This window comes from Nyctereutes procyonoides, unplaced genomic scaffold (genome assembly GCF_905146905.1).
Source record: "Nyctereutes procyonoides isolate TBG_1078 unplaced genomic scaffold, NYPRO_anot_genome, whole genome shotgun sequence".
Classification (NCBI taxonomy): domain Eukaryota; kingdom Metazoa; phylum Chordata; class Mammalia; order Carnivora; family Canidae; genus Nyctereutes; species Nyctereutes procyonoides.
In genome coordinates, this window is record NW_026575132.1 from 10,077,362 (window position 1) to 10,091,102 (window position 13,741).

The 13,741-nt window shown below is 38.5% G+C and overlaps 1 protein-coding gene across 4 annotated transcripts; it reads right to left on the minus strand.

Moving 5' to 3' along the window:
• Positions 1-305: 305 nt before the first annotated feature.
• On the minus strand, positions 306-13,699 carry PPIL3 (peptidylprolyl isomerase like 3). 4 transcript variants are annotated; one of them, XM_055345146.1, is made up of 7 exons: positions 13,620-13,690; positions 12,816-12,895; positions 10,714-10,788; positions 9,991-10,084; positions 8,533-8,600; positions 4,687-4,805; positions 306-1,814 (listed from the first exon to the last, which is right to left on the minus strand). In XM_055345146.1, the coding sequence occupies exons 2-7, from the start codon at positions 12,816-12,818 to the stop codon at positions 1,688-1,690; spliced, it is 486 nt and encodes a 161-aa protein (XP_055201121.1). In that variant the 5' UTR covers positions 12,819-12,895; positions 13,620-13,690; the 3' UTR covers positions 306-1,687. The 4 variants fall into 4 exon arrangements, with proteins under 4 accessions (XP_055201121.1, XP_055201124.1, XP_055201123.1 ...); XM_055345148.1 differs by lacking the exon at positions 4,687-4,805 and adding an exon at positions 5,975-6,143 and having other exon boundaries at positions 1,643-1,814; positions 12,816-12,897; positions 13,620-13,699; XM_055345147.1 differs by lacking the exon at positions 306-1,814 and adding an exon at positions 5,975-6,143 and having other exon boundaries at positions 4,735-4,805; positions 12,816-12,897; positions 13,620-13,699.
• Positions 13,700-13,741: the final 42 nt, after the last annotated feature.

Genomic DNA, 13,741 nt, shown 5'->3' on the forward strand with positions numbered 1-13,741 from the left:
AGTACAAAAACATCTTGGCAATCAGTAAAAGCCTCCTAAGAGTAATGACAAAAACAATGTCATTCAGTTGGGAGAAAAAAAAATCAGGTATAAGAAAGTGTCAAAACAAATTTTGGCCCCAAAGAGGCTTTAATATGGTCTAGAAATCTAAATGACTAAATTAGAAGGCTGAATCAAAACGTGAGGGCATTAGGGGTGCCTGACTGGCTCAGTAGGTAGAGCATGCAATTCTTAATCTTAGGGTCATGAATTCAATCTCTATGTTGGGCATAGAGCTTATTTTTCAAAAAGTGAAGACATTAATATAATTGGCACATCAGTTTAATAGAAGGTATAGGTGGTAATAAGAGAATATTACAAGCTAACATCCAAATTATAATTAAGAAAGAAAATACTAGATCAGCTATCTGTAGAAATGATACAAACCAAGAAATACTTGACATCAGTTTTAGTAATACCAAAATCTAATCAAGGTGATGGAAGCAAATCAAAGAATACGGTTTTGATGAGATCAATGATATAGCCTGATAAATGATGAGGCCTGATTAGGTGAGAGCCTTATGGTGGAGATAAATATTAAGAGAACAGCTTCTGTTTACTCACTACAGAACACTTATCAGATGCCAGAAGCTTTACATTGTTTCATTAGTCCTCACAATAGTCTTATGAAGGGGAGGAGTCTTTAGGGATAAGAAAATCTGGGAGATGGTAAACTGCCTAAAGTTACTAGTAGGAGGTAGAGCTGTGATTCAAACACAATCCAGGACTCTACAACTGGTGCTCTTAGCCAATTAGTTGCATTTTTCAAACAGCTCACCTGTAGAATTCTGTCCTACAATACTGTATATGATACGCTTTAAAAAAGTTCCATGGACAAAGGAATTGGGAAATTGAGTGCTTACTGTACTCTAGGACTTCTCTGAGCCTTTACTGTAATCTAAAGACCACAGAAAATAGCAAAGGGATTGGCTGGCTGGCTTTTCTAGATCATCTCTATCTTGTCCTTACTCTAACTGCTCAAAGTGAATAATTAATGGAAAAGACTACCTCTAGGACGTGGACTAGATATGGCAGGAATATGTATAGTGCTCAAAAATGCCAGGATTTGGGCAGCCCAGGTGGCTCAGCAGTTTAGCGCCGCCTTCAGCCTGGGGCCTGATCCTGGAGACCTGGGATCGAGTCCCACGTCGGGCTCCCTGCATGGAGCCTGCTTCTCCCTCTGCCTGTGTCTCTGCCTCTCTCTCTCTCTCTCTGTCTCATGAATAAATAAATAAATAAAATCTTAAAAAAAAAAAAAGTATGCCAGGATTTGAGGCTCAGCATTTAAAAATGAATGTTTGTGGGCAGCTGGGGTGGCTCAACGGTTTAGCTCCACCTTCTGCCCAGGGCATGATCCTGGAGTCCTGGGATCCAGTCCCACGTCGGGCTCCCTGCATGGAGCCTGCTTCTCCTTCTGTCTGTGTCTCTGCCTTTCATGAATAAATAAATAAAATCTTAAAAAAAAAAAAATGAATGCTTGTATGTAACCAAAAATTAGAAGAGTTTTTAGAAAATTAAACTTAAATAAGATCTTAGCTATAAACAAGCAGAAGGATGATGTAATCTTTTGACATAATTAAAACTGGGTAAACTACAATAGGTGTGTTCCTTAAATAGTCTGCCAAATATTTTTCCAGGTCTATTATAGCTATTGTGCAAATGGATTGGCATGAATAGTTATGTCCTTAATGTGTACATCATTAAGAGGCCGGTAGGTCTTCTCATTTACTGGTAACTTCTCCAATTCATCTAGAGTTTCTAGACCATCTATTACCCTGAAAGAGAAATATAAATGTTTGAAAATTTCCATAGATTGAAACATAATATCCAAATACTTATAGCAATTAGTTTCCTTAATTAAGAAAAAAGAACCATGTCTCATAGTTCTTTGCACTCCCTAGTTGAATATGCAATAAAATACTGATTTGTTTTTCTACCATGGATATAAGCCAAAATTCAGAAACAAAAATTCATTATTATGGCCTTTAGACAATAGCAGTGACTAGGAATATTACCACCAAAGTATTCCCACAGCATAGCTACAAATGGGTCTAATATAACCAGTCATAAGATTTTCTTTACTAGAGGAAATACTCAGAGAAAGTATGTAATGGTGACACTGTTATGGCCATTTTGCACTTTATTTAAATATGGTGTTTTTACTTTTTGCATCTGGGCAACAACAAAAAGCACTAATAATAAAAGAAGGAAAGATGGGAACTTAAGCCCATTTCCAGGAAGCGTATTTCCACGTTACCACAAATATAAGAAAATATAGAGAGCTATCCTTCTGGCAAGTGGTCTAAAACATTTGTTAAGGAAAGGTGGATTTATTTATATATTTATTTATTTTGGAGACAGCAAGTGAGAGAAAGAGAGAACACACAAATGGGGAGGGGGGAAGAGGAAAGGGAGAGAGGATCTTGAGCAGACTCCTTGCTGAGCAGGGCATCTGATGTGGGGCTCAAACCCAGGACCCTGAGATCATGATCTGAGTGAAATCAAGAGTCACACACTATGGACTGAGCCACTGAGATGCCCCAGGTGGCTTTAGGTTATATCTCTTAGTGCAACTCTAATCAATTTCCAAGACTTACAGCATAACTTACAAAGATAACAGATTTACATTTTATTTTGCATTTCTACCAACCTTTTGAATTTACTCCCAAATGTACCAAGTATTTTTTTAAGATTTGATTTATTTATTTGAGAGAGAGAAAGAGAGCATAAGCATAGGGAGCAACAGACTCCCTGCTAAGTAGGGAGCCTGACATGGGACTTGATCCTAGGACCCTGCGATCATGATTTGAGCCAAAGGCAGATGCTTAACAGACTGATCCACCCATGTGCCCCCTCACTATGGTCCTTAAATTTTAAGTTTCAAAAGCTTCCTCACCTTTTGGGTCAGAGAAACAGAGGACATAGGAAACAGATCTCAAGCAAAAAGGGCATGTAGAATTGAGTCAAGTTAGTCAAGTGTTTGGGACATGGGCACCTTTGAGAACAAATGGAAAGCTACATGCCATCTTCCAAAAAAGTATGTGTGTATACACACAGAACACATAACTTCAAGGAATTAAGAAACCTACAGTTAAGAATCTTTGTTCTTAACTCTCTAGTTGTCACAAATCTAGTGATATAAATCCTGGTAGTTAATGATCAATGATTCTGGGTTAAAGGAGAAAACAAAAGAAAGGGAACCTGAATTATCTACATCCAGGCAATTACTACTAGAGGCTGTAATATTTCACTAATTTCATTGATTATTAATCTGTAAATTAGACATTTATATAGAATGAAAACTAAGAGTTGTTGAGTCTTCGATTTTTAAAAAAATTTTAAACAGGCCTTATTTCCATTTTTTAAAAAAGATTTTACTTATTTGAGAGAGAGAGAGGGAGCATGAGTGAAGCGAAGGGCAGTGGAGAAACAGACTCCTTGTTGAGCAGGGAGCCTGACTCAGGGCTTAATCCCAGGTCCATGGGACCACGACCTGGGTCAAAGGCAGACACCCAACCAGCTGAGCCAACCAGGCACCCTGAGTCTTCTAGTTTATCTAACTTGGCATCCAAACTGTTAAAAGAAACCCTACAACTGTGCCTTGGTTTATTGAGCACAGTAAATGTTTGTTGAATGAACATTTGACAGGTTGACATTTTGCTGATTTATAAAAGCAATTCCCAGGCATGGTGCTAATAGTGGATATTCTGGCACAGTCTGCTGAACAACTACCTAGAATCCAGTCTCCCGGCTTCTTCTTCCTCATAGAATCTTGATTTTATTAAGACTGGCAATGTGTTTCTGAAAAACATTTCCTACCTTCCCTTGTAGGTAATGAAGTCCACAATGTTAAGTTCTGGGTCTTCTAGGAAAGCTATTTAAGAAGGGGCCGACTTGTGGAGCTTACTTAAAAACAAAAACAAAAACAAAAACAAACATATAAATAGGGATGCCTGGGTGGCTCAGTGATTGAGCGGCTGCCTTCGGCTCAGGGCATGATCCTGGAGTCCAGGGATCGAGTCCCTCATCGGGCTCCTTGCATGGAGCCTGCTTTTCCCTCTGCCTGTGTCTCTGCCTCTCTCTCTCTGTCTCTCATGAATAAATAAAATCTTAAAAAAACACACAAAAACATAAAGTAAAACTTAAAAAAAAGGGACTGACTCAGCTGGCAAGCCCCTTTTGCCCTTCCTCCTTCTTTCTGCCTGGAACACATGTTCTGACTGGAGCTATGCTGCCCATATTATGACCATGAGGTGAGCATGAGGATGGAAGAGAAAGGTGGTTGAGGAGAAAGAGGCGCCTAGAACACTGGTGACAGAAGGGAACCACCGTCTTAGCCCATCTTGTTAAGGCCCCTATTTTTCAGATCTGTTCATTCCTGCAAAATGTTATTCATAAAAAATACATTACTGTTAATTTGCATAACAGTCCAAAAAAAGGGGAAAAAAGTATTTGCTCCTATTTTACGAAGTAAAGAAATTAAGGCTCGAAGAGGTTATACGTTCCCAAGGTCACAGTGCTGGTAAGTGGTGGGCTTACCAGGTGTATTTAACTTTCATACTGCTCTTTCAATATTATGCTATCATAGTCTCTCATATGCAGCCCTTGCATTGAAATTCCAAAGAAAACTATAACCAAAATACTCACTTTCCAAATACTGTATATTTCATGTCCAAATGTGGCTGCTTGCCATAGGTGATGAAGAACTGAGATCCATTGGTGTTTGGGCCATTATTAGCCATTGATACAACACCCCTAACATTGTGCTGTGAAAGACAGGCCAAAATATTTAATTGTGTGTGTGTGTGGTTTTTTTTTTTTTATTTTATTTATTTATTCATGAGAGACACAGAGAGAGAGACAGAGACACAGGCAGAGGGAGAAGCAGGCTCCATGCAGGGAGCCTGACGTGGGACTCGATCCCAGGTCTCCAGGATCACGCCCTGGGCTGAAGGTGGTGCTAAACTGCTGAGCCACCCGGGCTGCCCTTAATTGTGTTTCTATGTAAATATTCCAAATATAGGACTGAGACAAAATCTGTACTTTTTAAGGGACCAAGAAAACATTTAATTAGCTGCTATTAAGGCTAATCCAAATGTTCAGTTTCTGTATGATCTGTATTTCTAACACTTGTATGTGAATTGTGTACATATCAAATCCTATGCCCCGGTTAATTGCATTTTCACTTTGGAGGAGTACAGCCACAGATATTTTTAGCAAAACCAAGGCATAAGAGAAGTCTTTACATCATATTAGGGAACAGTGTGCTGGCATGAAACAATCAGGAAGAGAACAAAACCAAAATCCCCATAATCTCTTCACACATACACTGGCCTCTGGCTAGTTGCTTTATCTGTAAAACAAGGGAGGGAGGTTGGACTAGTTCAGGGGTTTTATCCATAATTCAAATGCTCACCTAGGTCAGCAGATAATAAATGGGTTATTTGGACAGAATGTAGGAGTGATGGAGTCTGGCAAAAGGAATGATATATCTCTTGCCTAAATAGTACTAAAACATTTTTTAGACCACGGCCACAGAGAATGTATCTGTGGATCTTCCACCCAAGGGCAGGCAGCTCATAACCCAGGACTGGATGATCTAAGGGAAGGTCTCCTATTGCTCTAATACTCATGATACTATTTGTTATACAAGGGACTGTATATAAGAATTATAAGGACATTACTGAGAAGATTGAAGACATGACAAAACTGTGCTATAAGGAGGCGCTGCAATATAAAATATATCATAAATAACTAGTGATTACTCTCTCTTAAGCTATTTATCAGCAGACACTAATGAGAAAGCAATAGAAATCTAGCTACATCAAGATATTAAAGCTTTATTTTCTTCTCAAAAGGTGACTCAAATGTTACATTTAACTTATAGCTTAATAAAATACTCATTAACCTATTTCTAAGATTTAAGAATTCTTACTTGGGATCTCTGGGTGGCTCAGCAGTTTAGCGTCTGCCTTCGGCCCAGGACATGATTCTGGAGTTCCGGGATGGAGTCCTGCATCAGGCTCCCTGCATGGAGCCTGCTTCTCCCTCTGCCTGTGTCTCTGCCTCTTGCTCTCTCTGTGTCTCTCATGAATAAATAAAATCTTAAAAAAAAAAAAAAAAAAGAATTCCAACTTACCAAACTATTGCATATGCCTATGTACTCGTCATCTCTTACCTCAACCTCTCCCAAGGAAAAAAACCACCATTCTACTATCTTTATACATGCCTAAACAAGATTGCTCTCTTCCGGTTGTTTCTGAGCTCTCTAAAATAGTATCATACTATTTGTAGTCTTCTGGCAAATGCTTTTTATACCATCATTATGTTTCTAAGACTTACACATAAATGTGTAGCAGTAATTGTGATTTTTTTTTTAAAGATTTTATTTATTTATTCATGGAGACAGAGAGAGGCAGAGACGTAGGCGGAGGGAGAAGCAGGCCCCATGCAGAGAGCCCCATGTGGGACTCGATCCTGGGACTCCAGGATCACACCCTGGGCTGAAGGGTGGTGCTCAACCGCTGAGCCACCCAGGCGTCCAGTTATGATTTTTTTATTGCTGGATAATATTCAACCACTGAATATACTCTATTTGTCCATTTTATGATCAATGGATATTTGGGTTGTTTTTAGATTTTGCTATTAAAATAGCACTCTAGGACCACTCCTGTACTGATTCTTAATGCATATGTACAAGAGTTTCTATAAGGTAAACATTTGGGAATGGAATTGCTGGGTCAGAGTATGTGAATATTCAATACACACCCAACTCTGGTATATAAAGATGATAGTTCTTAAGACTTTAGGAATCACTAGAGAACCTTAAAATATAATCTAGGTCCTAATCAGTTTTATTCTTTTTTTCTATATTAAGGGGTATAAGGCCTTAATATTTCCTATTTTTAAAACTCCACAGGTGAGTCTATAATAGCCAGTGTTGAAAATCACTGGTATAGGATGGTGAATTAGTGTTACTGAAGCAGTTATTAATTAATGCCTAAAGTTGCTTTGTTTATAATTCTGGAAAAGGATGACTTATAAACAATTTATCACCTCCCAGCCCCAACTCCTATAACAAAAGTAATCTTTCCGCATGAAGGAAAACAAAAAGAAAAAAATAAATTACTCCTAGTCCCATCATCCAGACTTAAACACTGCAATGAATTTTCAGAATTTTCTTGGATATATATATATATTTTTAAAGATTTTATTTATTCATGAGAGACACAAAGACGCAGAGGTATAAGGCAGAGGCAGAAGGAAGCTCCCTGTAGGGAGCCTGATGCAAAGCTTGATCCTAGGACCCCGGGATGATGACCTGAACCAAAGGCAGATGCTCAACCACTGAGTCACCCAGGTATCCCTCTTGGATATATCTTAATGTGACTGAAATACGATGTACCAAATCACATATTTTAGGGGCACCTGGGTGGCTCTGTTGGTTAAGAGTCTGCCCTCGGCTCAGGTCATGCGGGGAGCCTGTTTCTCCTTGCTCCGCAGCTCCCCTTGCTGTGCACTTGCCCCCCCCCAAAAAAAAAGAAAAAAAATATTACATGTTCTAATTGAGGAGAATTTATCTCTTTTTTTTAAATTTCTAAAGTTATCATTCTATGCAGATACAAAGTTTAAAAGATCACATGACAATTGTCAGTAGATGTCATCTCTGGGAAGAAGAAATGATTTAATTTTAAATTTTAATTAAAAAATTTTTTAAAATAGGCATGTGTTAGTTTTTTATTTAAAAACAAAGGTTCTTGGAGTGCCTGGCTCAGTTGGCGGAGCAGGCAATTCTTGATTCTGAGATTGTAAGTTTGAGCCCCATTTAGGTATAGAGATTAAAAATAAAATCTTAAAAATATATATATTTATTTTTTTTAAAAAAATAAAATCTTTTAAAAATAGGAAATTTGAAAAAATGGTCTTTAGAAAGTTTGAAAAATAGAGAAAAAATATGAAAATAAAAAAAAAAGGAAACAAAAATCTCTGATTTTACTATGCTATGCACTTCTCTTTAACCTAGCTGGGATTTACCACAGAAATTAAGTTAACACAGGTATATTCAAACATCTAACAGATGATAATAAAAATTGGATATTTACCATGTGCAGTATTGCAACCAGGAGGTCTCATGGTCTTTCTTGCCTATCCTCAAAAAAGGCTAGTGATTCATGTCATTCAACATAAATTTTATAGTGAGACATTAAGCCCTTTTGGTACATTTCTGATTAATAAACATTTCAGGCTGGACCCAAAGAAAAGCTCACTTAATGTCAAGATCCATGTGATTGCGAGATTTCAGAATATATTTTAGGTAAGAAATGTCATTTATATTTATATTTTCTCCCTGACATTTATTAAGTGTACTAAAACTACAAAAAAAGCATGTTTGTATACTAATGACATTACCTTGTATTACTACAACATATGTATTAAAGTTTTCAAGTGTAAACAAGGCATGAGAAGATAGATTTTGAAGCGCTCGAGATATACCTTAAGATATTCACTATATTCATCCTCAAATTTCTTGCCCCAGATACTGTTACCTCCTCTTCCAGTACCTATATTATGAGACAAATAAAAAAAGTATCTAATTAAAAAAAAAAAGGGAAGTATCTAATGTTGAAAAAGTTTCATTTTCTAAAACATAAGGGCTATTTTGTAACTCTTTAAATTTGAAATGTCCTCTCTTCTCAAAATTCCACTTTACAGAGCAGAAAAATAAAGTGTCTCTACAAAAAAAAAAATCCCCTATCAGTATTGTTCATATTTTGTTTTATTTATTTTAAAGAGAGTGCAAACACATGAAATGAGAGGAGTACAAAGAAAGAACCCCATGCAGACTCTGCTCAATGTAAGGTCCGATGCAGGGCTTAATCTCACAACCTTGAGATAACGAGTCAAGCTGAAACCAAGAGTCCAACACTCAATTGACTGAGCCGCTAGGCACCCCGTTCATATTTTATTTTAAAACTAGATGCAGGGATCCCTGGGTGGCGCAGCGGTTTGGCGCCTGCCTTTGGCCCAGGGCACGATCTTGGAGACCCGGGATCCAATCCCACGTCAGGCTCCTGGTGCATGGAGCCTGCTTCTCCCTCTGCCTATGTCTCTGCCTCTTTCTCTCTCTCTCTCTGTGTGTGTGTGTGTGTGTGTGTGTGTGTGTGACTATCATAAATAAAAAAGTAAAAAAAATAAAACTAGATGCAATAAATAAATAAATAAAACTAGATGCCAGTAACTTCTACTTAAATTTTTTTTTAAAAGATTTTATTTATTTATTCATAGAGACAGAGAGATAGAGGCAGAGAAAGAAGCAGGCATCATACAGAGAGCCTGACGTGGGACTCGATCCAGGGTCTCCAGGATCACGCCCTGGGCTGCAGGTGGCGCTAAACCGCTGCGCCACCGGGGCTGCCCCCCCCCCTTTTTTAAGATTTAATTTATTTATTCATGAGAGACACACAGAGAGAGAAGCAGAGACACAGAGGGAAAAGCAGGCTCCAATGCAGGGAGTCCGACATGGGACTCAATCCCGGGTCTCCAGGATCAGGCCCTGGGCTGAAGGTGGTGCTAAACTGCTGAGCCACCTGGGCTGCCCTAAAAATTTATTGTTGTGGTAAAGTAGCCAGGTTATAAAAACTCTATGTGCTTATATCTTTGTTTTATTTTATAAAAATTAATTTTATTTATTAAAAATTAAAATTTCACATATATATATTTTTTCTAAGTAGGTTCTAGGCCCAGTGGTGCTTGAACTCACCAGCTTGAGATCAAGACCTGGGCTGAAATCAAGAGTCAGATGCTTAAACTGAGTCACATAGGTATTCCAAAAAATATTTTTAATTTGAGTATAGTTGACATACAATGTTACATTATATTTTTCTGTTCTTTGTCTACCCTCTTTTTCATACTATATACCCAATTCTCTAGATATTAATAGAATTAACTTACCTGTCGGATCTCCTGTTTGAACCATGAAACCCTTGATATTTCTATGAAATATACAGCCATTGTAGTAATTACTGGCACAAAGAGCCAAGAAATTCTGAAAAGAGAGAAAGTAATGATTGGGAAATGATATAGCAAAAATACACTTATACATATATATATTTTTAAAGATTTTATTTATTCATGAGAGACACAGAGACAGGCAGAGACATTAGGCAGAGGGAGAAGCAGGTTCCCTGTCGGGAGCCCGATAAGGGACTCTATCCCAGGACCCCAAGATCATGACCTGAGCCAAAGGTAGGCGCTCAACCACTGAGTCACACAGGTACCCCCCAACCCCTCTATGTTTAGAGAAAAATTATCTGCTCTTTCTTTGATCCACCTTTAATATCAAAGGTAAGTGGAAATTAGGCCAGAAATTATGATGGCTAGTTTTTCTTGACAATGGTTTTATATATAAGCTTTTATTATTTTTTTTGGTTAGATGATTTAATTCCAAAATGGTTATCCTGCTGCATTAACTCTTTTTTTTTTTTTTTTAAGATTTTATTTATTTATTCATGAGAGACAGAGGCAGAGGGAGAAGCAGGCTTCATGCAGAGAGCCTGATGTGGGACTCAATCCTGGGTCTCCAGGATCATGTCCTGGGCTGAAGGCGGGGCCAAACCACCAAGCCACCGGGGCTGCCCATTAACTCATTTTTTATATGGACATAATGGTACTCACCTCACAAGTTTTGGGTGTTCTCTCACAGAATACTTCAATTTTAATATCACCTACATCTGTATGCAGTGTCACTGACTAAAAAAGAGAAAAAAAAATAGAACAAATTAGATTTCTTTGTGACTTTATGTGCTATATTATTCTCAAACTAGATTAAAGATGACAGCCTGAATTAAAACACAGAAAGAAATACCATTTCAGAGATGGTATGACTACACACACGAGAGTAATGTGTACTTCTTCAAAATTTATTTCAACAGTAGAAAAAAACTCCAGAAAATAAATATAATTTTTTTTTAAATATAAATGTTAATGTAAAATGGTACCTATCATAAAAATTTAACAGTAGGGCAGCCCCGGTGGTGCAGCGGTTTAGTGCTGCCTGCAGCTCAGGGTGTGATCCTGGAGACCCGGGATCGAGTCCCACGTTAGGTTCCCTGCATGGAGCCTGCATCTCCCTCTGCCTGTGTCTCTGCCTCTCTCTCTTTTTGTGTCTCTCATGAATAAATACATAAAATCTTTAAAAAAAATTTTTAACAGTAAATATACTGTGATGGAAATACTTATTTTAAGTGTGAATTTGTCATCAATAAAAATGAAAACAATGGTTATATTAGTATTACTGATTTAAATGGCAATTCACCAACACCATTAATATATATTGAAAAATAGTAAGAAAATGACTTTTCAAAACAGAGTCTCCACCATTTATTTCCCTATGTAATTTGAGTGTTAAAAACGATTCTTCACTGAAGACAACAATCGTAAATGTGCAGAGGTAATCATATTATTCCTTGCTTGCTTTTTGTTTCTCTGATGTTCTCTGAGTAACTTGCATATTCCTTTTGTTATCCCATTGTGGGGTCAGGGGTTATTCTGAGGCTTCCTTTTTCATTTCTCCTCTTCCAGTAGTATCTGACGTAGGAAAAGACTTTAGGGTTGGAAACTGACAGCCAAGAAAGAATTCTTGAGATGCCTTTGGTGCAAAAAGGTGATTTTATTAAAGCTTGGGGACAGGACTCATGGGCAGAAAGAGCTGCACTGGGGTCACGGCGAGTGGCCCATTATATACTCTCAAGTTGGGAGGGGTGTAGGGAGAGCATAAATCTCTAAGGAATTCTGGAAGCAAGGTTTCCAGGACCTTGGTGGTGGTGGGGTGATAGCTATTGTTGGGCAAAGATCATTCAGATATATATCAGTGGGCCATATGCTTGGGGGATGATTGCCAACAGGTATCTTGGGGGAGACAAGGGAATTTCTTTTTTTTTTTTTTTTAAGATTTTATTTATTTGAGAAAGCACAAGCAGGGGGAGAGTTAGAGGAAGAAGCAGGTTCCCCGCTGAGCAGGGAGCCCGATGTGGGGGCTCAATCCCAGGACCCTAAGAGCATGACCTGAGCCGAAGGCAGACACTCAACTGTCTGAGCCACCCGGGTGCCCCGAGATAAGGAAATTCCTAAAGGAATTTTTATATGTTAAAGTAGATTTACAGCATCGTGGGAGTTGGGGTAAGACTGCCTCTTGCCCTTAGCAAAGTATTGACATTGAGGCAGTTAAGTCCCTAGAGGAGCGTCACTGCCTGTTTCAAGGACTTGTCAATGGGCTGTAGGTAGTAAGAAAATTTAATAATTTGTCTTCTGCCTCTGTTTCCCACATCAGAATCTAGCAGTCGGAATATGGTCAAGCTGACAAGGGCCAAGAGTGTGTGAGTTGGGGTAGGGTGGGAGGAAACAGGGTATAGTATTCTCATTGCTTTTCTTCTATTTCAAGCTCTAGTTGCCTACCTTAGATCCAGAACAAAAGGATCCAATCAAAATTATCACACCTGGGTATACTCTGTAACTCCTTTCCATCTATATGCTGTAATAAATCTTTTTCTTTAAAAAAGTAAAATTCTGTGTATTTGAAGTGAAACCACTGAAGAATTTATTTTTTATTTAATTTAATTAATTAATTAATTTATTTATTATTTATTTATTTCCACTAAAGAATTTAAAAGTAATTTTGCTTCGGGTTTTGTTTAGCCATCATACCAGTTTTATTTTCCTTGACTGAATTTCTAAAAATTATCTATAATGAAAGACAACAAGAATTGAATCAGACTTACCATTTTCCTTCTTGATGTGAGTTTCAGGAAGTACTATTGTTCAATTTCTCAGTCTCACCAAGAGAAGTTAGAAAACGTGTCTCTATTCCCAAAAGAGAAAATTAAGTTCGTTTTCCTCTCTTAACTCACACATGCTCATTTCTACCCCATATTTAAGAAAAAAGTCTGGAACAGCACCCCCCCCCCAAGTAATAAAAGTCTAGTGATGGAAATGATGAGAACCTATCAACCTCCTACTTCCCCTGTGCACTTCTTCTTCACTCCCTGCAAGTCCTCCAACAAGTCGCGTACATTTCCGCCTTGGGGTCCAGACGCTGGGTGCTCTCTTTGTCTGGAGCCCTTACACCCAGACGTCTGGCCGCTTATTTTCCTCGAGTTCAAGTCTCTGCTCAGAAGTCAGTTCCTATTGGCCTTATAACTCTCCTTAAAACTGCCTTCACTTTAGTACCTGCCCGATTATCTTTTCCCATAGCACTTACCAATAATACGCTATATCTTTTTCTAAATAAGTCTGTTCCAATACTACCCTCCCGTCCAGAATGCTCACTGAATGGAACAGCCCAAGCACCAGAACAGAGCTTAGCAAGGGTCTCAGTAAGTGAATGAGAATGAGGGATGTGACGGACCACTTCAGTTAGCACACCTGTTGTGGCAACCGAGACGTTGCCCTTGCATTACCCACGTTTCGAAATTAGGGTCTTCGGGCCCGTTAGAACGCTCCTCACCTGCTCGCCTTTTACCTCCCGCTTCCTATTTCAAACCAAAGTGACTAGAACTTACGAAAGCAATGGAATTTACCCTCACCTGGTACGCTTTTGACAGGGAGAGGGAGCTCGCTTAATAATCCTACAAACACGCGAAACGCAAAGCGGAACTAAGGCGGGCAACCCGGGCGAGCGGCTTGAGGTCACTTCCGCCCGGCTCCT

Coding starts and splice junctions, on each gene's coding strand:
- PPIL3 (XM_055345146.1), bottom strand. Junction 8,601..9,990: donor TCAAACAGGAGATCCGACAG/GTAAGTTAATTC, acceptor CTCATAATATAG/GTACTGGAAGAGGAGGTAAC. Junction 4,806..8,532: donor AATATAGTGAATATCTTAAG/GTATATCTCGAG, acceptor TGTCTTTCACAG/CACAATGTTAGGGGTGTTGT.